This window comes from Panonychus citri, unplaced genomic scaffold (assembly GCF_014898815.1).
Source record: "Panonychus citri isolate SS breed McGregor unplaced genomic scaffold, ASM1489881v1 Contig00134, whole genome shotgun sequence".
NCBI lineage: Eukaryota > Metazoa > Arthropoda > Arachnida > Trombidiformes > Tetranychidae > Panonychus > Panonychus citri.
Window position 1 is genome coordinate 1,502,763 of NW_026515539.1, and position 26,119 is coordinate 1,528,881.

At 28.9% G+C, this 26,119-nt stretch overlaps 1 protein-coding gene and 1 long non-coding RNA gene across 2 annotated transcripts; both read left to right on the plus strand.

The window, feature by feature from the left end:
* Positions 1–1,927: 1,927 nt before the first annotated feature.
* Positions 1,928–13,691, plus strand: LOC128391042 (uncharacterized). Its single transcript, XR_008325739.1, has 3 exons — positions 1,928–2,946; positions 5,013–5,235; positions 13,012–13,691. It is a non-coding gene; the product is annotated as an uncharacterized LOC128391042 (long non-coding RNA).
* Positions 13,692–22,126: 8,435 nt separating this feature from the next.
* LOC128391107 (tyrosine--tRNA ligase, cytoplasmic-like) lies at positions 22,127–25,545 on the plus strand. The gene is made up of 8 exons (XM_053350953.1): positions 22,127–22,660; positions 22,868–23,000; positions 23,153–23,415; positions 23,498–23,645; positions 23,843–24,399; positions 24,539–24,671; positions 24,766–25,028; positions 25,160–25,545. Exons 1-8 carry the CDS (start codon positions 22,256–22,258, stop codon positions 25,364–25,366), a joined length of 2,109 nt encoding a protein of 702 aa, XP_053206928.1. The 5' UTR covers positions 22,127–22,255; the 3' UTR covers positions 25,367–25,545.
* The last annotated feature ends 574 nt before the right edge of the window (positions 25,546–26,119 follow it).

Here is a 26,119-nt window from a genome sequence, read left to right on the forward strand (position 1 = left end):
ATCAAAATTTAATGATTAACTAATTGTTAATCATCACCACAGATAAATGAAACAATCAAATCAACCAATTGATTTCTAACATTTTCTTAAATTTCTATTTCATTGCTAATCAATTATGTCAATGTTAATAATTGGTTTTAATTGCAATTACAATTAGTTTGAAAATCTAATCAATTTAATTTTAATTGTGAGCAATCAACACATGATTTCAATTGTAATTGCTAATTGTTACAATGGAAATTTTTTCTAGTTCTTAATAATTAATTAACTATTTAATTTTTTTTCCTTTTACTGATTAAGTTATTATTAGTTAATGATTTAAATGTTAATTGTTTGAGAGGGTTAATTGTTGACCAACACATTTACTTTGCTAAATGTTATGCTCACAAGATTAAGGTGATTAGTTAATTGTTAATGAATTTATTTCGTATAAATATATATTTAGTTTTCTTTTAAGATTTAAATGTCTAATTGATTGATTGTTTGGTTGACGTAATTAACTAATTGTATGAGTTTTAAAACAACAATTTAACAATTAGTTAACACGATTAAAGGTATTAACAAGATGATTAGTTAAAGGTTACAAGTTAATTGATGAATGATGATTATTAAAATTGTTTCAACAACTTCAAGGTTTTAACAATTAACCATTTGACAATTAAAACTAATTGTTGGACAAATAATTTAATTTTTTTCTTAACTTTCGTGTTACAATCAACTAAATCTTGATCATAATCAACTAATTGTAATGCAAATAATAAATTATTTTAGATTTAGGTCAAAATCTGATAATTTCATTATTATTATTTTCACCAAATTAAATTGTTATATTATTAATGATAACAATTTGATTAACAATATTATTTATATTAATATAAATACAATTAAGTTATTGATAGATAAATAAATTGTTATCAACTGACCAACTGATTGTTATCATAATCAGGTTAATTGTGATTCAACAAACAAAAATCATTGTTACATCCAAAACTTCAATATTTCATAACAATTGAAACTGAATTAAAAAGTTCAGCCAACAATTGACCTAATTGTTGAAAGTGAAAACTCATTTAATCAATACAATTAATTGATTGACCATTGACTGGCCTTTGCCACTTATTGATTAGCAACAATTTAAATTAATTTGAGACTTTATTGTAATAACAATTACAATGAATTTCCATTAATTATTAAAGGTAATCAAAATGAAACGTTTCCGTTTCCTTAATATAATTAATATTTAATTGTTACATCAGATTGGAAATTAAAGTTGATAAAAACTACATCAATCTACGTCTCTATCTCTGTGTTAATGATTACCGTCAATGATTAAGTCAACTAATTAAGTGAAAAGGCAAATTAGATTCCAAATTGTGTCAATTCAATGTCAAATAGTTAACTAATTATTTACTAATCATGTTTACTGTCAACTTGGTTGAGTTACTTTGAATTTTAATCAGTTATGTTTGTAACATAATCGTCATCATCATCATAGGACGAGGGTGGGACAGAGGTGATGATAAAAATAACAATAGACATTAAATATAACAATTAATTGATGACGATGATGATGTGAAAGTATCGGTTGACAAAAAAGCAAAAGGTACCATGAGTATGTACACTTGGTTGATGATGAAGATGAAGATGATGATCATGATGATGAAAAATCATTGAGGAGTGGAAAAGAAAGGGAACATTTTTTTCGGAAGAGAAAATAAAGAAGAAGATGACAAGGAATGGAAAGAAAATGAAGAGAGAGAGAGAGAGAGAGAGAGAGAGAGAGAGAGAGAGAGAGAGAGAGAGAGAGAGAGAGAGGTTAATATTTCCTCATTGATGATGAATTTTCATCTTTTCTTTCATTCAGATACAACAACATGAAGATAAAATTTTAACTCAGAATTTTCGCCAAAGCAACAGGTTTCTCATCTCACCTACCTGACTCTCTCTCTCTCTCTTTCTTTCTTTCTTTCTTCTCACTATTCTCACTCAGGTCAACAACCATCATCATCATGACTACCGTGATTCAGGGACCAGTCATGAAGATATGAGAGAGGGAGGGAAACACCAAGTTAAGGTCAAGTAGAAGAGAAGAAAAAAATTCTTAAAAGAGAGAGAGAGAGAGAAGATGGAGAAACCTTGATGATGTGGTATTTTATCAAGTCCGGTTTTTCATCTTTATCATTCTCACAAACAGAAAAAATGTTCATCTCTCCCTCATCCTCATCTTCATCTTCATCATCTCCAAACTGATGATCATCATCACCAACCTCATGGTTGATTAACCAGATAATTTGATTGGTATTTCAAGGTGGAGCTCATTCAAAAACATATTCACTTGATGATAATTTTGCAAGAATTTTTTCCCCTTCAATCTTTGCCCCTTTTCTTCATCATCTTACCTGTTGAAGATGAAGATGGAGATGATGAAGATCATGATGAAGAGGAAGAAATAAAGACTCACCATTGACTATAACTTATTACAACTTTTTTTCTTCTTCCATCATAATAATAACATTAAATTTTCTTGGGTTAAGGTACATTGATCTTCTCACTGGCAACGTAACAACAATAACCAACTAACTAAATCAACTAATGATTCTGATTGTTATTTAGTATTTTTTTTGTAATTCTAGTTAGTTGATTGTGTTTGATGAGCCCAGGTAAATGTTTACCGGTAAAGATAAATTTTAATCATATTCATGGTCACGTTCAGGTAACTACAATTAAACATACACACACCTAATGTATTTCAACGTGTACGTCACACTGATTGTTGTTGTTACCATTTTTTATTATATTGTTTCATATTGATTGTAAATTGTTATCCCAAATGATTAGCATTTCGTCAGACAATTAAAAAGTTTTCCAGAAAACATCAAGACACAAAAAAAGCTCACAACAACAACAACATCAACTTAATCATCAATTTTGTTTTGTTTTTCTCAGGTAAACTAACAACAATTAAACTCAACAAGAGGTAACAATTTATTGTCTTTGTTAATTGTATCACTACTTGGGATTTGCTTGGTTGCATTTAAAGTGCTTACGTGCTAACGATCAACGTTATTAGCGCTAATGGTAATAATAATAATCCTTAACGATTATCATTATGGATTCCAAATGATTAGAACTTTTTTTCGCAGTTCTTTTTTTTTCTTACCTTGATTTTAACTTTTTTTTCTCAATAATTTGTTAGCATTTCATGAGAATCTCATTTTTTTTTCTTCTTACCTGGATGATAATCATGATAGATGATGATCGTTGGGAGGAATAAGGATAAGGTGGGTTAGGGTTAAAGGGATCAACTGATTAGTTGTTAATTGTTGCTAATTTTTTTGCTTGTTTCTCTTGGTTAATAACCTTGAAATTGTTCACAATTAGCGACGTTTTTTGTTTCCATGATTAAGATAATTTTGTTTACCATGTTTACTTATCATCACTTTTGATTATCTTAATCAGTCATTGTCTTAGGATTTAATTGTTGTCGACATAATTAGGATTAGTTGATTAGATTTTTCATCGAGATTTGGTTTTTTTTTGTAAAAATCAAAGTTTACTTTTAATTGTTGTTAAAGTTTTCCCATGTTTGGGTAAAGTCAATGAAACAACAATTACAATTTTCCCTGAGCATCAATAATTTACATCTAATTAGACCACAATTAACTTTTCTTATGTTGTGAGACATTTAAAAATTATTATTATTACTATTCAGATATTGACTCATTGATTTCACATGTATCAACAATTAGTAAAGGTAATCAAGTGAATTAATAACAATTAGCAAACTAATTTCATTCAAACTAATACAATGTTTTCAATATTGGTCCAGGAAACAACAATTAAATTGTTTTCCCGTTTTGATTGAGACAATTAACTTTATCCGGATTAATTTTTTTTTCCCATGGTTGATTAACTAATTGTATTATTACATTTATTGTTTATACAATCAACTAATTAATGATTATAATTATTATTAATCACTTTCATCAATTAATATCATACATTGATTGATATCAATTGAGTTAATGATGAGTAATGTGTTAATTAAATGATGATGTTAACAAAATTAAAACTTAAATTGTCATTGATATACTTACCTGTTCATCAAAATTAACTTGATTGTCAATTCATTTGAAACAATTTAACCTCAAACCTAATATTATTACAATCAAATTGTATCCATTCAAATTAAAAAAATATACAAACGTAAACATTGATTGTTGGTTAATCATGACAACAATCAATAATCATAAATATTTGTTTTATCAACAATCAACAACGATAACATTGACATTTGTCTCGTGATAATAATAACTAGGTCAGCATCATTGATTTAACCTTGTTAACTGTTTACAATCATCAAGATGATTAACAGTCAAATTAAATTGTGATTTACGTTTCTCATTCTCATAATTTAAATGCGATTAACAATTAAAATCACAAGTAAAATATTATCATTGTTTTGGTTTCATAATTATCACATTATCATCATCAACTTAATGATGATTACAAACATTGTGATTGTAACAATTAGTGAGTAATTTATTAATATCAACAGAATACATGAAACAATGAGTTGACATTTGTTGACGACTAATAATAGACTCAGATTACATCAGAATTTATCTCCTGAATCCAGAACTTTCTGGTAAAGGGGAAAATAAATTATAATGCTAACTCATGGTGATTATTATCTTTCTTATCATCATCATGAAATTTGTCAACAATCAAGAGGAAAAGTCAACGAAATGTTTTCCCAACAAGAGAATTGAAATATTTGCATCAATTTGATTGAAATCTCGAGAGTTTAAAGTTAATTACGAAAATGATAATTGATGTTAATTGATGAATGAATTTTGTAGAGATGATAATTTGGAAATGAGGAAGAGGAAAGTTACGTCTGAACGTTTTTATTGATCGATTATCGTATTTACCTCATTTTCTGTATCCTAATTTGATTTTCTTTCTTTTTTCTATTTCTTCCTATGGGTTCTTGTTCGTTACGAAAAAAGAGATGAGAAAAGAAAGAGAAAACTGTCTTACTCGTAAGTTCGAACTCTCAGGTCAATGGCCTATGAGAGAAACCAGGAACTTGGTTGGAACCAAGTTCAAGGATCGCTCACAGAACTTACTCAGAATTCATGTTACTTACGATTCCGAGGCTGCGTCTTCATCTATGGAAGATAAAAAGATTATTGTAAATGAACACATACGATCCAAGGACAGAGAAGAAAAGTAAGTGACGTCGAAAGAGAAGACGAAAGTGAGAGAGAGAGAGAAAAAAAGTTGTGACGAAGAGGGTTAGTGAGACAGAGGAAGATGATAATCTCCATGGAGGAAGAAAAAGACAGAGAAGAAAAGACTTCCTCTAGTATCGAAAGTATTGTAATGACGAATCTCTCTCTCTCTCTCTCTCTCTCTCTCTCTCTTTCTCGTTCCCTTTGATTTTCGTTACATTTCAAGTCAAGTAACATGAGAATCAGAATTATGATCATGATGATCATCTACTTTTTTCTAAGTGGAAACAGAATCTCCTGAGAAAAGAGAAAAATAAACTATTATCTCTGGAGGTGGAAAACGAAGATGATAAAGACGGAAGACATTGAGATTCTCTCTCTCTCTCTCTTTATTCTTCTCTTCCTTACTCATTATCTTCTTCTTCTCCTACTTTTCCACCTACTTCCTCTATTCTCCCTCCCCAATCTTCCTTAGGTTTCTCTGTCTTCCTCTTTCTTTCTCGAATTGAAACTGTACCAAAATTAGAATTGATCGATGAACGAAAAGGTTATTGAACTTTTCGTTCGACTTTTCGTTTTCTTCGTTTCCGGAATTCATTCTCTCTTTCTTTTTCTGTTCATCTTTCGTCTCTTCTTTCTTCCTTTTATCGTCCTTATATCTTTTTCTCCTCCTTCCCAATAACTAATAACCCATCATGATGATAATCTTTCAAAAATCTCAATGAAACTAAGAGATAATCACTTATCCAATTATCTGTCCAACCCTTGAATCCTTTCAACAAATCAACAAACTTATCAAATAACAATTAAAACCCACAGATATCAACAAATCATTCAATCCAATCATAATTAATTAACAAATCAACCTAATCACTAATCAGATGACAAACAAATGAGAAGCAAATATCATCTCTGATAATCATAATATTATCACAATTAAGTCAAGAAAATAATTTGATTACTTAATCAACAATCATTGTTAACAAAATTATCACACTGAAATACATAATATTTACACAAATTATGTCTTAATTTTTTAAGATTAACTAATCAGATTAAGTTAATCCTGATTGACCTTTATAATGAAACAACCGAAAAGATGAAAAATGTTTACACATCATCATCATAATCATTTCCATGTTTATCTACATGATATTTAATGTGAAAATTATATCTACTTGATACACCATGAGATATATAATATACACATGTATATTTCAATTCCAGAATTCTGAGACCAGAATTTATTTCATGATGGAAAATGAAAAGAAAGAGAAAAAGAAAGACTTTCAGTCATGGAGCATTGACCTTTTTTCTCAAGCCTTTTATTCCCATAGACTTTGTATTATTATTCCTCAGTGAGAATTGTATCATTTATATAGTGATAAAGATCTGGAATTCAGTTCAGTAGATAAACATGAACATGAGAGAATACATAAAATCTAAAATGCTCATGTTTCCATGATTCTTTGATCCATAATTTTTCACTTCCATCGATTGGATTATCATTAAATTATAATTTTCCATTGTAATGACAAGAAAAACACAGAGAAACTCCAATGGTAACAATCAACAAATCGATAAATTAGTTCTGCCTGTTAACCATTAGTAGATTTCCAATTAGACAACAATTAACTTAATTGTTGACTCAAATTCAAATTCCAATGGTAAACAATTGAAAAGCTTTTCTTTTTAGGTTAATGTTGCTTTTTTTTTACAATTTTCATTATAACAATTAACTAATTGTAGAGTAACACCCATACCCAATATCACTGTCATTCATATGATTTAATGATTAATAAACACATTGATCGACAACAATTATGTCTACATCATCATCAACATGAAGTAATTTAATTAATTTAAAAAAAAATACAAAATCAACTGAATTAATTGATTAGTTACAAATGGGGAAAATTTTACAATTGAAATCAAACCTAATAAATTTAAAAAAAGACCCAATCATTAAATTGAGAATCTGGTTAACAATCAAATCTAATAAGCTCATTAACAGCTACTATTATTCAACTGAATGCTCAGAATTAGGATAATAATATGGTAACTATGGTAACCAGAATTTTCTGAAACACTTTTTTTTTGTTATTCTCATTATATTATAACATATAAGATGGAATTGAAATCAATAATAAGCCAATATAATAGTAGACAATTTAGTTGGGAACAATTAACTTTAGATGAAAATTTTAACTGTTCAGTAAAAAGAGTAAACCTGAATAATGAAAGCTAATTAATTAGTAATTAAAACAATATTCGTGGAAAGAGATGAAGAAGAAGAAAAAAAAATCCAATGTAACATTAAATTCCCATTGAAAGTTATTACCTTTTTATTGCATCTCTTTTGCCTTCTACTTCCTCTTCCTCCTCTTCTCGATAAAACCATCACCACCCACCCAACACCCACCCCGGTGTGTTTTCCATCCATTCTCCTTCCATATTGAGTTCCTACTCCCATGAACGAGAAAGAGACAGAGAGACAGAGAGAAGGAGAGAGGGAGAGAGTAAGGTAAACTTTCTCTCTATCTTTTTCTAAATGTTCTAGTCTCACAAATCGATTTCCCTGTTAACATACATATGAACTTTCCATGCGTCGATATCTATCATCTATCTTATCCACCCCAATGCCTCTTCCACCTTCAACCATCATCACCACCGCCACTTCATCATCATCATCATTTTCTTGTAGTTTCCATGGTGACAAAAGTTACATAACATAAATAATATCTTCATCTTCACCAATATTATAATAACATTAAATATCTTCCTGAATACTATTAGTATTTATAGCCTATCACCAGAAATGCAAGGCAATTTTCACTTAATTGCTGATCACTAATCTAGTTTGTGATAATTTCAACTGATTGTTTCATCTAATCAGTGATTAGTGTTGAGAGATTAGCTCATGAAATTTTCAGGGAAAATGAGAGATAAATAAAACAACAAATAGAAGCCAAAATTTTCTGGTTTCAAATATATAAAACCTGAAGAAAAAACCAGAATAATTGATTGATATTTTCTTTCAATATTAATACATACAAACAGTTTCATCTTTGATTGTTAACAATTAAAAGTTAATTCATTCGGTTCATTGATTGTTTTATAAGATCTGTAACTGGATTAACTTTTTTGATTTCTCGATCAGATCAAAGTTAAAAGGTTTCACTTTGTCAATCTTATGTTATTGTTTGGGTTGATTTATTAATGATAATCGAGTAATCAAATTGTCACAATTTACCGTTTATTATTATATTGTTGTTGATTATAACAATTAGCTATTTGTCACAATTGTGGTTAAGGTGATTTACTTGATTGTTCAACTATCAATGAAAACAAGGAAAAAATAAATTTTCATCTCTACAATTAAATAGTAAATCATTAGGAACCCTTGGCCTTATTTAATCACAATTTAATCATAATTAATGATATATATTTAATCATAATGATCATCATCAAGTCTCACCAGCCTTGATTTTGTTAACCTATCAAGGAAACATCAATTGCAATCAGTTAATTGTGATTTTGACCTACGATTGATCATTATTATTAAATTGAAATAAATTGACCAGCTATCTCATTATAACTGAATTAAATTTAATTGTATGACTCTTAGTAACTAAATACTTTTAAATTGTTGATGAAATTTTCCTGAACACGAAAATCAAATCTATTTAATGACAATTAGCAAACCGATTTAATCAAACAATCTGATCTGAACACAATTAGACACATTTCAACAGCAATTTATAAATTATCAATTTAATTTGATCACTAATTTACATGACAAACCAATTTATTGTCAACTATTAGCATATATCAATTATAAGTGAAAGTTAATCTTGAACAATCAAGTTGATTATCAACAATTAACTTTGAAAAAAAAAGTTACCCTTTGACTATTTAAATTGTTTTTGCTTAAAATCCATCTTTAATTTGATATCATCAAATTAGATTAAACAATTAACTGGGAACCCACCAAGGTTAATTTAAAGTCCAAAGTGATTAGCAGTTAATAATCAGCTGATAATCAAGATCAGTAATTTGAGTTGGAAAATTGAATTAATCATCTTGTTAAAACTTTCTAATCAATTGTAACTTTAGACAACTTTTCATTAGGACAATTTAATACAACGGTCATTGGCTCTGTCTATGTTTACAGCAATTTAAGTTGATTGTTATTTAACACAATCAGTTTATGATTAACATAGTTATCATCATGTTGTCATCATGAAAATTCAAGGTTATCATCATTAACTTGAGTCAATAAATAGTTAATATCAAATAATAGGAATCAAAATAAACAAAACCAAAATTCATGAATCCTAATTTTGATTAACACTAACCAACAATCAACAGCAATTTAATAAATTATCCAGTTGATTATTGTAATTTAATGTTTACCTTATTTTTTTTTACTACTTTATTAATATTAGATCATCATGAAGAAGCTCAAACAATTTAATTTAATTTTCAACAATCAACGAGGTAAAAAAATGTATTATTATTATTATTTAAGGTTCAAGGTTGAACAATTTAACTTTCAGATTAACAATAAATGAATTTCAATTGATTTAAAAGTTGATTGTTAGTTTGGTAATATTTGATCACGATTAACAATTTAACTACAATATATTCATGATAATTGGCAGAAAACAATATTATAATCTAACAAGAGGGGATTAAGATTAAAAGTTAATCCATAATCGTTAATCTGGTTAAAACTTTTTCTTATAACAATTTAAGTTTGATTTCTAATGTTACATATACTTTACATTGGAATAGATTTTTTAATTGTTGCAATTAGAATTGACTAACAGTTGATATAAGATAATTGTTGCCAAAATGTTACACTAGATTATCCTGGATGATTAAGCTTAATTATTACATAATAATCAATGTTTAAATTGTTGCCAAGTCTATGAATAGATTTTCGGGAAAAGGGAAAACTTTTTTTTTCTAAGTGATTAGTTGATTGTAGTTGATGATTAAATAACAACTCGAATCTAATTTCATCCGATTACAATTGTCTCTGATTAAACGAGGAAATCAGTTAATTCCTATGAACTCTACCACAGAGGTTAATTGTAATGGTAACAATTTAAAAGCCGAAACGAGTAAAAAAAAACTCTCACTGAATTTAATTGTTACCATTGAAAAAAAAGATTCACTTTTTTTACTCAACTGATTCAGTTTTCATTCAGAATATTATTTTTTTTCATTGATTTCCATTGAATCTCATTCACATGGAACCAGGAATGTAACTCAAAGGGTCTTCAGGGTGATGGAGATATATTTCATCATCCAGAATTATCGTCATTAGTTGAACAATCAGTTAATTATGATGATGATAAATAAACAAAGTTCTGGCTCTGAGTTTGTTGTTATTATCACAAAGGGATTGAACTGAAAAGTGAAAAATTGTTGAACCAAAGATTAACTTTTTCAATTGGAAAAAAAGTGAAATAAGTTTTGTTAGAAATTAGTTTTTATTATCAACCTTAATCCGGTTCGTTGATTATAATCAACAATTTTTTTTTTCTCTCTCTATTAACAATCGTACAACAATTACAATTGTTGGTTGACAAAAGTGTTGCGGTCAATCATCATCATCATTTGATAATCATGATAACATATTGATCACAATTAAATGATAATCACAACTTGAAATCTTAATCCATGTTGAACAATGTTGATAATCAATCAATTGTGTTAAGTTTTTGGTAAATAATCAAAATTTTGATGTAGTTGTAATATCAAGCAATCAATAAGTCAGATAATTCCTTAATTGTGATTTAAATTGTTGTTGTTGTTGTTGTTGGCATGATGACTTAGTAATGCTGAGAAAACTGTGTTAGTATATTAACTTGATTAACAATTAACACTAACCATATGTTGGTGTGTTTAATGTTAATCAATTGTAGGTTTGTACTCCTACAATTTAGTAGCTCTGGGTGGGTGTTACAATCGTTAATCAGTGATTAGGTTACCATAATTTAACATTTAATAGTAAACAATTAAGATGCCAGGTTATTGATATGCACAGAGTATGTTGATCTGATTGTTGAACTTTAATTGTTTACATTTCCCTATTAAAAGAGTTAAAATTTGCTACTAAATTTAGTTGATTAAATTGTCAGATTTTATCAATCTCGAAATTACCAACCAATTAAATGATTAGAAATGTTCACGTTCAAACAATTAAACAGTTTTATTGATTGTTTAACTTTCCAGACATCAGAAATTTAATTAAGCTAATTGGTTGATTGTTTGATTGTTACATTGATTAACTTTTCTTCATCAAGTATACTGATCACTTTTACTTTCATATCTTCATTTGAAACTGATCAAAGTCTAAATTGTTGATTAACATTGTAATCAATGAATTTTAGACTGAATGTTAATCATTTTATCTGTTAAATTGTAAATTAAATTAACAATCACCAACAATCAGTGAGTAACTGTTAATTGGCAAGTAACTGGACTTGTTAAACTAACATTTAAATTGTTAATTCTTAAATTGTTTAGCCTCAATTTATTTAATTCTAGATCATCATCATCTAAATCACTCTCATCATCAACTAACTAACAGCAACAATTTAATGTAAACAAAATTAATCAAAACAAGTTTTCACAATTAGTTAACCCAATTGCAAAATAAAAACCAGAAACTAAATTAACTTTTATATACTAAATCTGAAATAATCCTAATCCAACAACAACAACAATCAACTAATCATGTTTAACCATTTACAATTTATTATTGTGTATGTGTGACCAAACCTGATAATCAATTGATTGTGAAAACATGGATGATAACAATTAATTGATTAATGTCCAGTCTTGCAATTGAGAAATGAAATGATTGCAACTAATTAGTTGATCATCACAAAAATAAGTGAAAAAAACGTTTAATTGCTTGAAGCTAAATCATGATAATCATTTTCATTATTAATCTTCCTCATCATCTTAAACTTTTCCAGTTTGATTACAATTAACTAATTGTTATAATCTAACCCATTTTAATTTAGCTTTTGTTTTTTTTTCTTTACGAAACAAAAGTTACCTTCAATGTATTTACAATAAGTTGACCTGAATCTTAATGTTTCTTGATTAATCATGATTTAAGTTAAACAATTTAGCTAATGGTGATGGTTAATCAACAATTAAAACTAATCAAAAGACTCATAATCAAAAGGAAACAATTAGTTTAAATAAAAACAAAAATCCAAAGATGAAAAGTTTTCCCAAACTTTTTGTTTTCTGATCAACAAAAACAATGACGAAAGTTAAGCTTAACAACAATTAACTTTTACCATTTTCAAATCACAATTAATTAAATATATTCAAATTCAATTAACAAGGAATAAAGAAAAAGATTTGACAATTAAATAATTAATTAAATTATATGAGAAATACAACTAAGGTTAAATATCATTTGGATACGAAATTAAGAAAAGAAAAAAAAATTTTTTCGTTCTAATCTAAATCCAATCGAATTGGTTTCAAGAACCAAATCAACCGATGATTAAATAAATCACTGTCATCGTATTTAATTAATTAACTAATAACTTTTTGTAAATATATATTGAATTACATCAAGAGTGAAGAAAAATTTAAACTGGATTAAGTAAATCACTCAGTTAATTATCATTGCTTGTAGCTGATGAATATCAATGTGAATCAATGGTTAACTTGTAATAAGAATTTAATTTTTTTTCAGAAATTTAACTGAAAAAATTGAATTTAATTCTGTTTTCAGAGTGCTGGGGACCATTTAAACTACCCTGAGGTGGTAATCATCATCATTATAAACGTCATCATGACCATTAGCACCAATAGTAACCATTTAGAAACGGGAGTTGGCCTCAGGCGGTGAACTTTTTTACCTGATCAAGCGAAACGATTATGATTATGGTGATGATGATGATCCTGATGATGAAGACAGAAAATTATCATGAAACAAGAAATTATCCCAATAATAATAAAGAGGCAAGGACATTATTAAATTATCATGTTTCTCAAAAAGTTCTGAGTCTTTAAGGTGGAAATTACTCAAGGCTCCATGAAAGAAAAGGTAAATTCAAGGTGAACTTTTTTTCTCTCCCTCTTGTAAAACTTTTCTAAACTTCAATTCAACCTCATGATTAGAAATCCATGAATTTATCATCCATTTTCATGGAAAAGCAAACAGGTATATGCACTTATCATTATTATCTCATATTCACTTGTTGGACAATATCAGAGAACTCAGAATCATGAAAGAGAAATTCAATTTGATTGTAAGAGTAAAATTTTTCGAAAAAGTTTCTTTTTTGATCTCCGATTTTTCAATCAATCGATTGCCAATCATTTCTTTTTATATGATTATTCACATTTCAAGTTATCGATGAAAAGAAAAAGTTTTATTTCGAATTTTTTTTTCCAACTAATCATTCGTGTATCATGTGGATTCAGTTAATTAACAATTTAGGATTTTTCAATCTTCCGTAATTTGATATTTAACTTGATCCACAACAATCAACAGGTTGATTATCATTGAAATCAAAACTTTTGGGTGATTTGATTGATTATCAACTTTTTTTTCAATTTCTATCAAATTAAAAGCTTTAAATCATCGTTGTTGATTTAAATAAATTAGCAGCAATTTGATGGGAAAAATTTGATTTCACTCAAGGTAAATTGTAAACAATCAAGGTTAGAAATCAATTCAACTTTAATCAATTGTTTATTAATCATCTTAAATCTTGTTTGACTGATTGTAATAATTAAAAGCCCAAAAAAAACAGCAACAATTAAATTGTGATTTAAATCAATTACATGGTAAAGTTAAACACAATCAAAAAAAAATAAATAATTGATTAGACTAATCAAATCAAATTAAATGTAATCCAATATTTAAAAGGTGGTAATTAAAGCATTTAAAGGTCCCAAGGTTGATTGATTAGTTTAAATTGTTAACAATTAATCAACAATCTTGATAATAAGTAACAAAGAAACATGAATGAAAAAAACCAAACTAATTTAAAGGTTTGGTTTGTATCATAGATTATGATTAATATAGTTGATTTAGGATTTAATTACAGCAATCAGTTAATTGTTTCGTCCGTTGAGAGTCTAAGGTAAAAGTGATTAATTAGCTAATTATCAAATTAATTAACTTGAAAGTGATTATGACAAACTGATTACATAAGAAAATGATCAACAATATCCAAGGAGATTCAAGGGAAGAAAAGTTTGATTAAGTTTATTGTTAATAAATTGTTGATTTATAACCTTTGACAATAAGTGATAAAATCAATTGTTAACCTGACCCAGGTCAGGTGGATACCCCATGGGAACCAATGTACCCTGTAACTAAACTTAATCTACCTGTGATAATAAAGGTAAATCAATTGTTCGGGTTTGAGAAAAAAAGTTTTCTGGTTTTTTTCGGGTTTTTTTTGGGTTCGATGTTTTTTTCTGATTGTTATCAATCTAATTGTAGTCACTGATTGTTACAAAAAGCAACAATTTAAATCCATTGGTAACTTTTGAATACAACAATCATAATAAAAGGTTTGAACGTCTTAACAATTTCATTCAATTGTTGCTGATTTACCAAGTAAATTGTTATTCAAAGATACATGATAAACTAAATTATAATTCAATGGCTCTCATATTATTATTATGATTATCAACTTTATGTTAATTGTTGTGTTTGATTTAATACAATTTTAAGATTATCATTATAATGATGTTTCATTGAGATAGTTGATTGTTAATCGTTGATTACATGAATGACCATCTAAACAGTAATCAAATCTAAACAAAAAGAATAGACAATTTTTACCTAGATTATTAATTGTTAGGGATAATTAAAGTGATCTCAAGTTTCATCAACTAATTATTAACGATTTTTTCCTTCTATTATCATTAAAATGATTAAATCATTTTCAAATGATTGCATATTGTACACACATGATTCGAAGCTTATCAACTATGGAAAAGACTGGAATTAACATTGATATAAATTAAATTCTATTTGATAATTACAATTAACTGACCGTTTTCCTCTCATCATTTTTTACCCTCTTTCCAATAGTAACAATATAAACTCTCACTCTCTTACCAACCGTTTACAATCTCGATACGGATCAATGTTACTTTCTCCTTCGGTTTGTTTCCTTTTTCCTCCCCACCTCCTCCTTCACTTTTCCCTCTTTCCTCCTCTTCCATCATCGCTCGCAAGGCTTCAAAGCACATTCGCGCATTGACCTTAAATTATATGGAAGAAGAAGAAGAAGAAGTGAAAGAAAAAAACACGACAAAATACTTTTCCAAGCGAAGTGAACACATTGGTACAAAATGGAAGCCATTTGTTACCCTGAAGCCAAAAGATTTTCAATATCGTCACTGGGCCATAGGTTTCATTATTTGTTTCCACCTTCCAAGATTCCCCCTTGTGTACACACTAAATGTTCAATCTCAACGGAGATTGAGACAGAGAGAGAGAGTGGGTAACATGATCCACCATGAGGTTGCATAAGGTAATAAACTGAATACAAGGAGATTTAGACTTGTCGGTAAAGAAGAAGCCATTGTCATCATTTCTTTTCTCTTTCTTTTCTTTCATTTTGTTTTTCTTGCCTCTTTTTTGTCACTACATTTTCAAGGTAAAATCCTATGTGAGTCCTCGTAGTGTAAGTTTTACCTTTGGTCTTGTTTTTTTTTCAAGATGATGAAGGTGAAAAGAGAGTGAGACACAAAGAGCTGAAAGCTACAGATTAAGCTGCATAGACACACTCACATATGCTAACCAGGTTTAGATGTTGTTTTTGTTGTAGATGATGATGGCGATGATGTCCTTAAAATAGCATCTAAAGCATCAGAGAGAGAGAGAGAGAGAAAGAGAGAGGAAAAGGTCCATATGACTTTAGAGGGAAGAAAGAGAAAAAAAATATTGTATTAGCAATCAGTATTCTGGAATCTATTCCAAGCACATATTACCTTATATGTAGTGTTTTTTTTGGCTTCAACCCAATTCGATGTACACAAAAAAAGTACCAACATCACCTTTTACCAAAGCCTGAAAAGGAGTTGACTATCTGCCACCATCATCATCACCATCTTCATCCTCTGCCCTCTAACCTCAACCCTCGTCATAAACATTATCATAATAAAAGCTAATTGAACAAAAGCTCAATGAGTTTCTACCGACATCTAATCCTTTTCATAATCATATTGTTACTTTTTTTTGCTCTTCCTTGAGATTAGCCATCTAAATCTTTCTAGTTTATGGAATTAAAACAAAAACAACATTCTCATCATCATCTTTATCTTCATCCTCATTACCCTCATCCTTTTGCGATGACCGGAAAAAGGTTCTGGCCTTAAAATGGATCCGTGAATGGTTAGTGTTTGGACCCTCTTTCAGATCAACATTCAATTAGAATCCCTTGAGAAACTTTTAGCTTGACCTCTAAACGGACCTTTCACTTTCACTCAGCAACGTTGATACACCAATAAATTATCATCAATTGATTGCTCAGTTAATTAGATTAAAACTAATTGTTCCAATCGCCTTTCCAATCCGCATCCATATGGTTTAGTTAATTGTTAATTTGCACACAAACAAAATACTTTTGATTTATTATCACATTTTTATGAGCATCTTAATTTTTAATTGCAAATACATAATAATTAGTATCTATTAATTGTAATACTCTCAACAATTAACAAGAAAATCCCATAACTAAATTAGATATAAATTATAATTTTGAAACAAAGCAAATTGATTGATGAAAATTTTACTTTTTCTCAATATTTTTTTTTTTGGTGAACTGATTTGATTCATTTGAATTGTTAAATCAATCAAGTAAAACAATCAACTGATCAAGTAACCAAGTAATCAAGAGTAAGGAAAAAAAGTTAATCAGTGAATCAACAATTACAATTTGCTGGCAATCAAATAGGAAGAAAAAAAAATCTTAATTCTGAAGTTCATTGAATTTCATTCATTCAGTTAATTTACTCGACATGGTAAATGATTAATAAATCATTTTGGGTGTTGACCAAGTTATCATGTTGATCATCAACAATTTACCGTTCAAGTTAATTTAATGTAAATCATTTTGAAAGTTCACAATCAATTTAAATTGATTGTGAACATGAAACAAAAAACCATTACCATGAAAAGAAAAACATTCCCATAGGCAAAGACAATCAAATGTAAATCTAATAGTTTGATGTATTTCCATAGGATGTTGTTGTTTATGGAGATGATGATGAGGATGAGGATGATAACATCAGGGCCGGAAAAGGAAACGGAAACCTAAATATTGACTAAATTAAGAATTGAAGAAATTTGTAAACTGATTCACGTTTGAACATATTTATTACATGGAGTTGATAATATGTTAATCCTTTGTTTTCATTGGCATGATTATCGTTTAGGTGATAATCTGATTATATGAAATTATGGTGAGAGCGGGAAAAAAAGTATTCAACTTGAACTTATCAACACTTGATCCATGTGCTTGTGTCAGTGTGGGATTAATAAGAGTGGGAAATTTATTCCAAGGGCATCATGATTATGGTGGAAAATGTTATGAATTATAATTCAGGTTAATTCTGGTTGAATTTTTTTTTCCCTCGATGAAGAAAAATTTTTTGACTGAATAGTAAATGTAAGGTAACCTTGGGCTTTTCAAGTATCCTGAATGGTGTTTGAACTTTTCTGATTGTTAATGATTTTTGATGATGAATTATTGCCAACAATTAAACATCATCATGGTGAAGATCAGGATGAAGATGAGGAAAATTATGCTGACAGTTGATTGTTTCTTTTTTTTTTGGTTAGTTTGAGATGGATAGATGATGATGGAAGATGAGGAAAGAAATTGTTGTAATGGAAAAAGATGATTCTCTTGATGAAGATGATGATGAGTGGGAGGTAAGGGTGGGGTAGAGAGATACATGGATGAGTGTTATGGATAATTACGGAACTGAATTGTATCTTTCTTCAACTCTCAATTTCGAATATAAGTTGGAATCAAGTTGAGAGGAGGAAGAAGAAGAAGAAGAAGAAAAAAAATCTATGTTAATAGAAATAGAAAAATAAACAAACGAATAAAAGAAAAGTTCAATCTTTCGAATAAGTTGGAAATTCTATAATTCTAAAAGTAATTTACCAGGATGAAGATAAAGATGATCAACATTATCAATGATTCTCATTTGAGGTCAAAGGGGGAAGCGGAAGAAGAAAAGGACAAAGAGAGAAAGAAAGTAACAAAGAGATTGGAAACTTCGTTCAGTTCAAAAGGTAACGATTTCGAAAGTGATGATAAAACGAAGACAGAGAAATAATAAGAGAGAGAGAGAGACCATGATGATGATGATGATAACCAGGGGAAAGAATATCATCATTCAGTTGCCTAGGAAGTTGAATGAACTCTGACTGGGAAGGTTTCATCTGAGAGTAAGAACCTTTCTATGAAATAGAAGGCAAAAATAATCGATTCTCATATTCTGGTTATTCAGCATTTCATCATGTTGATCGTATAAAAATTTGCTCCATTTTTCGTGCAACATCATCCTACCATTACAATTTACCTTTGCAATCAAAATCTTGTATCTTCCTTATCATCATCATCATCCTTTTACTCCCTTCATCTTTGCTTCCTATTTTTATCCCTTTTTTTCATGTAACTTCATCTTCATGAACACCATGAACATCATCATCATCATTATTATTATTAAGATGATCAATAGATTATCATCTTTTTCCCCCTCTGATTACCTTGATCATCATAATTACTGTGATCAAAATGAATCAGATGATAATCAACTGATCATCATCATTATCTTATTAACAATCTGATTATTATTTTCATTTCCTTTACTCTTAACATACACTTGAACACCACACCTCATATATTACAATTAATTAATTTTAAATGATTCTGTTGATTATTATTATCATGATTATGTTTTAGGATGATGATGGAAACACTTATTACAATCAAATCTTAATGTTTGGCTCACCTACTTTTAATTATAATCAATTTTAATCATGTTTTGTATTGTATCATTTTTGAACAATCGGTTTTCATTTACTAACAATACACTTATATTCAAATTTCAATCAATTTAATCATTATCATCTTTAGCTTAATTGTTCAAAGGTAATTTTATATAGCTAGGATGGCAATTTAATTCAGTAATTAAAATGATTAATGATTACTATTAAAGATAAAAGTTTCTTTCATCATTTGGTTAACTTAATTGTTGAAATAGTTTCTCAATCTTTATTGAGTTTTGCTAATTTTTTTACCACTTTGATTGTTAAAATTAAATCGTAATGTGATCATCAGATTGATTGTGATCTTTTATCATAATTTAATTTGATCTAAAGTTAATTGTTGTACTTATCAAGTGTTAATCAAATGAGAGAAAAAAATATTTTTTTCTTATTTTATTTATAAAAGGAAATGAGTTTAAGAAAAAAAAACTGAGAAATTGATTGATTGATATGAAGAAAAAAAAGTTTGAACAATTTGATTGATGGATAAAATTTACTGTTCTCGATCAAACAATCAAATCAAAATCGAATCAAATTTAATTCAAACAATTGGATTAAAATTTTGTTCGAGCAACTAGTGACATCTATTGACGAGAAAAGAAACAACTTTGAGTTAACCTCGAAAATTGAAATTCTATTAATTAATGTTAATTGTTAATTAATACTTGAAATGGACAATTTAAAATTAGAATTAAAATGGAGAAGAAAAAACAATCATATTCGTTGATTAAATTCTGTACAATTAGAACTTTTGAACATTCATTTTACAAGATTTTCTTTTTCTTTGATCTTCTTTTGTTCTCAATTCTTATTGAGTAAATTGTTCCAATCGATGAGAAATTAAATCATCGAAAATTGTTTAATCATCGATGGTGATGATTGGAGTCATTTCGATATGAAATTAAAGTCCGATGTGAAATCGATCACATCGATAATGTTCATCGATGTAACGATACAGTTCGATAAGTGTTATCGATGAGTATCGGTTATTATCGATGGAATTGAATCGATCACAATTGACTTTTTCTAAATTGATGTTCCATCAAGAGAATGAAGAAAACGATAATTAAGTTAATTGTTGCTTCGTGTTCATTGAAAGTTTAACGAACTGAAAGTGACTGCGAATATGGAAATGATAACGATCGCTAATTTAGTAACAATTTGTTTCTGACATTGAAATTAATCAACAAATGATCATCATGTCTTCATGTTTTCAAGTCAATTTTTCACATTCGAAAGGTAATTAACTTAATTATCATGTTGATTAGTTAACATGATTGATTCGGTTCGATGAAAATAAAGATCATCAATCGCGATTTAATTTCACTCTCCCGCCTCTTTGTTTGAACGGGCTGATGATTACCAATTCTCATTATGATTATAACAATTAACTTTTCCACTAAATTGTTAATATATTGATGAGATTACAATTTATTCAAATAATAATTGATCAGTTGATGTAAAAACTTTTCCCAATCAAGATCACAATCTATTGATTTAGTTTCGATTTGTTTTTTTCTCTTGTTAATTGTGAACAAATTTCCTTTGGTTATCAGTTTTCCCCTCTAATTGCTTTATATAATTTACTATAAACAATTAAGCTGATTCTCTGATTGTAAAGTTATCTTTGAATAATTAGACAGATTAATCAGCTTAATTATTCAACTTATGTTACTACTAATACTTTCACTTTGATAATCATCAATTTGAGTTTTAGTTTGTCCAAATAATCAACTAATTGCAACAGTTATCACAGAGAATTAAAGTTTCCAGGATGAAACAATTAACTGTGATGAACTTTTTTGGTAAATCTTTGATCAAATTTATCGGATTATGGTTAACAATCAGTGGAATTGATTGTCTGAAGCTCATTGAAAGTGATCCAGAGCCTAATCCATCACTAGATTCATCAACTGGATTAAAATTAACTTTGAATGGATTAGTGAGACAATTAAGTGATCGAGAGATAATTAAATCGCTAATTAATGGTCGACAAACAGCTTCACCTCGACTAACACTCGATTTCCTTGCCGATCCAGCGTTATTCGTGTCCATATTACATACACTCGAAGTGGCCTATTGGTCGATGCCACTTGGTTTCCTTTTAATGCCAATAATTAATTTTTTCCGAATGCCAAACAAACGCCGACAATTAAAAACTCGTTGGTTATTATTGGCACGATCATTAAAACGCTCGGATTTAAATCGATATCAAGAGCGCTTATTGAAAGGATACGAAAAGTACAATTAACTTTGATTATAAACAATTAAATCATTCATCACATAGAGTAAATAAAATACATGAATTCATTTGTTAATTGTCCAAAAATTTCATCCCATTCATTGACAATCAAAAAATTAATTGATCGTTTTCGAGAAGATTAATTGATTTATATAAAAATCAGTTTCAGTTGCAACAATTAGACCCACAAGAGCTTCAGAACAATTAAAAAAAACAATTCAATCAAAAATTCATTCAGTTTGATTGATGCTATTTACTAATTGCTAAAATTTTTCTAATCAATTTCGGTCAACAAATTAAACTTACAAATTAATTTTTCCTACAAACAAAAAACAGGAAATTCGAATTCAAACATAATAAATTCTAAAAACATCAAATCAATTCAAATCAAATCGTTAATCACCTTAATTTTTTTCTCATCGATATCTCACTTGATTAACATGAAAATGAAAATTTCGACAATTTAACTTTTCGGTTCGAATTCAAATTTCCCTCCTTTCGCTGATCTGGTGGTACAATTTTCCTCCATCGGAGGCGCTACAGAGTCGCAATCATTTTCTATTAAATTTTCAATCAAACAATTTGACTCTTTCTCGCAGTTAATTATATAATTAATTCAATTCCAATTTGAATCCTTTTCCGATCAGTTTTTTTATTATTGTATTCCAAGTTGATATTTAGTTGGCAATTCTTGAATTTACCATGCGAATCTGTTGGCAAATTCCGTTGACCGGTAAACCAGATCTTTCCTATTTTTATTCTTTACTCAAGTTATCAGAATCAATCAACGCCGGTCACCATGTGACTATTGTATTTGCCGACATTTTGGCCTTTCTTGATAATTCTAAGTGTCCATTGGAATTGATTGACTCACGAGCCTCACTTTATAAACAAATATTCACTGGAGCCTTTGAATCTCTTGGTATTCCATTGGAAAATGTTACCTTTACCAAAGGAAGTGATTATCAGTTTGATAAAAATTATTCTCGAGATATTTTCCGTTTAGCGTCAATTGTTACCGAAACAGACGCAATTAAAGCAGGAATTAATGTCGTCAAACAAGTTGACCATCCATTATTAAGTGGTCTACTTTACCCTGTACTTCAGGTTGGTCGTTGTTCTGATTTTCGTTTCTTTCAGTTATTACCTTTTTCTTTATTCTACTTTTTTTCCTTCTCTTTTATTGTCCCTTTAATATCATTTCCATTCATATATTTATATGATGTTGAACTGATTTACTTTTCTATTCTCTCTCTCTTTCTTTCTCTTTCTCTCTTTCTAAACTATCATTATCTTTTCTTACCACGTCTACAGGCTCTTGATGAAGAATATTTAAAAGTTGATGCCCAATTTGGAGACGAAAATCAAAGAGAAATTTTCAACTTTGCTGAGAAATACTTACCTCAAATCGGTTATTTAAAAAGACTACATATTATTCACAAACCAAGTAATTATCATTCCAATTAATTGACGAGTCTTATTGCTAACACGTTGCTGATTTCCATTGGAATTTTATTGTTTTGTTTAGCTCACAATAGATTATATTCATTATGAAACCGAGATTTTTAATCCCGATTATCAATCTGTCTTTTTTAATAGTTTCATGGTTAACTAATGTACCAGCTAATCCAGTCGAAGATGATAACAGGATTACCTTATTAGATGCCGCTGATGCTGTTAAGAGAAAGTTAAAGAAAGCATTTTGTCAGCCTGGAAACGTTGAAGTTAACGGAGTTTTATCTTTCGTAGAGAACATTATTTTCCCAGTTTTCAAACAGTTTCATCTAATGAGAAAAGATGATCACGGTGGACCAATTGATTATACTAATTATGATCAAATTGTTGCTGATTTTAAGAGTGAGGTAAGTATTGAAAAACTCTCGAAAATCACAAAATGTTTGAATAGGTTAATAAACATTTCTCTTTTCTCATTGACTAATTTAGCAATTGCATCCCGATGATCTTAAAAAATCAGTCGATGTTTACATAAACAAATTGCTTGATCCAATTCGAAGTAAATTTAACGACGTCGAAGTGAAAAAACTGATCGATTTGGCCTATCCAGCTCCTGTTAAGTTTAAGAAAGTTAAAAGTTAGTTTGTGCCACGAATTAATTACTTATCGTCAATGTTAAACATTTCCCTTAATCTGAAATAATCTATTCCTTGATTTGTCTCTAATTTTTTTACTAATCTGTCTTATCTTTTTCTCGTTTCTTTTTCTTTTTTTATATCTCTTGATATCTATATCTTTCTACATTTATCGTCGTCGTCATGATTATTATTACAGAAGAAAAATCAAAGAATAAGCAAGAAGTTACAACTGAAGAACCAAATGCTGATGAACTGAAAAAACGAGAAGAAAAGTATAAAATGATCACTAGGAATCTCGAGGAAATCCTTGGTGATGAAAGATTAAAAGAAATACTTACTCAAAGAGATTTAACTGTTTACTGGGGAACCGCAACCACTGGTAAACCTCACGTGGCCTATTATGTTCCCATGGCTAAAATTGCCGATCTATTGAAAGCGGGTTGTCATGTGACCATTTTATTTGCCGATTTACATGCCTACCTGGACAATATGAAGGCTCCATTTGAATTATTGGCTTTACGAACTCAATATTATGAGAAAGTACTCAAAGCAGCCCTTGAATCTCTTGGTGTTCCCATTGATAAACTTGTTTTCCAAAAAGGCAGTGATTATCAGTTTGACTCGAAATTTACTCGTGAAATTTTAAGATTAGCTGCAGTCGAAACTGTTCACGATGCTAAAAAGGCGGGAGCTGAAGTAGTTAAGCAAGTTGAACATCCACTTTTAAGCAGTTTACTTTACCCTGGACTTCAGGTAATAATTAATTTTCTTACTCTTAATCAACAATCAGGATAAGTAACAATGTAACAGAATTACTCGTTTTTCTAGTTACTCTTTATCTCTACTTTTGTATTGAATAATGATTTTGATTTCTATCATTTTTTTTTCACAGGCTCTTGATGAAGAATTTCTCAATGTTGATGCTCAATTCGGTGGTGTGGACCAAAGAAAAATCTTTACTCTGGCAGAAAAATACTTACCCTCTTTGGGTTATTCCAAACGAATTCATCTCATGAATCCTATGAGTACGTTTCAGTTTTCGATAATCATCATAATGATTCAATGTTAATAACAATTTATCTTCGATTTATTAACTTTCTTTTTGCTTCTAATTAACAGTTCCAGGTTTAGCTGGTGGTAAGATGAGTTCCTCTGAAGCTGATTCTAAACTGGACTTATTAGATCCACCGGAGATTGTTGTTCGTAAATTGTCAAGCGCCAATTGTGAGGCGGGAAAAATTGAGGATAACGGATTAATAGCATTCATTAAACACGCAATTTTCCCCATTTTTCATGAAGTTAAATTATCTAACGAAGAATCCAATGGGAAAACAATTAATTATGATAATTATACATCATTGGAAACTGATTTTAAAGATTTGGTAATATTATTAATATTGTTAATCGATTTGCTTTCAGTGTGAGATTGTGTTTGCACTCACACACACACCCAGAAACTAATCAAACCTGTTTTTTTTATTAATTACAATGTTTCTTTTTCTAATCTTAATAGAAATTAACACCCGATGATCTTAAATTGTTGGTCGGTGTTTATGTTAATCGTTTATTGGCACCAGTTCGTGAAAAGTTTGAAGATCCTGAATTGAAAAAGTTGGTTGAATCAGCTTATCCTACGAAACAATTAAACCAAGATGATGTTAGCAATGAAGTAACCAAATTATCAAGTCAATTAGAATCAACTCTATCTACTGCTGTATAACAATTAAAAAAATAATATGCTGTTAAGATTAATGAGATGATTGAACACAAATTGAAATATTTAAAGGATCTATTTAATATTCGCGTTTGGATACAACTATTAAAACATTTAAGCAAATCAGTCAATCACCATTAAAATTGATAACCAAGGAATTATTTCCTTTTAATTATTATCCTCTACACTGTTAATTACATTTAATTGTAATATTTTTCGCACTTTATATTTACGGTAATTGTTGTATGAGATGGTTAATGGTTTATTTTATTCGGGTTATCAACAAGTTCTGGCGTCAATTCTTTGAAATCCAACATTGTTAATGATTTAATTTTTCGACGAAATAAAATTCAGTTTTTTTAAGTTAAACAATTAACTAATTATAAAATCTAAAACTTAGTCCGAATAAAAAAATCACAAAACCTTGAAAATTTACACGAATATTTTTCGAAGTGTTTTTTCAACTGGACCTAAATCGATCTTCGAAATTAAAAATACAAATTAAAACACAAATTGATCTTTAATTTTTGCGAAGATGAACAATTAACTAACTATGGTTATCGAGAATTCATATTTTTCAGAAGAACAATTTTATCGATTCTTCAAAAATTCGGCTGAACAGTTTTCATGGAATCGTTGGGTGAAAACTCAATACGACAGAACTTATCGATGCCCCTGATATTTTGTTAACAATTGAACTCAGCAATCAAATCAAATTTAATTTGATTCTTCGATTAAAACCTTCATTTCATATCGCAA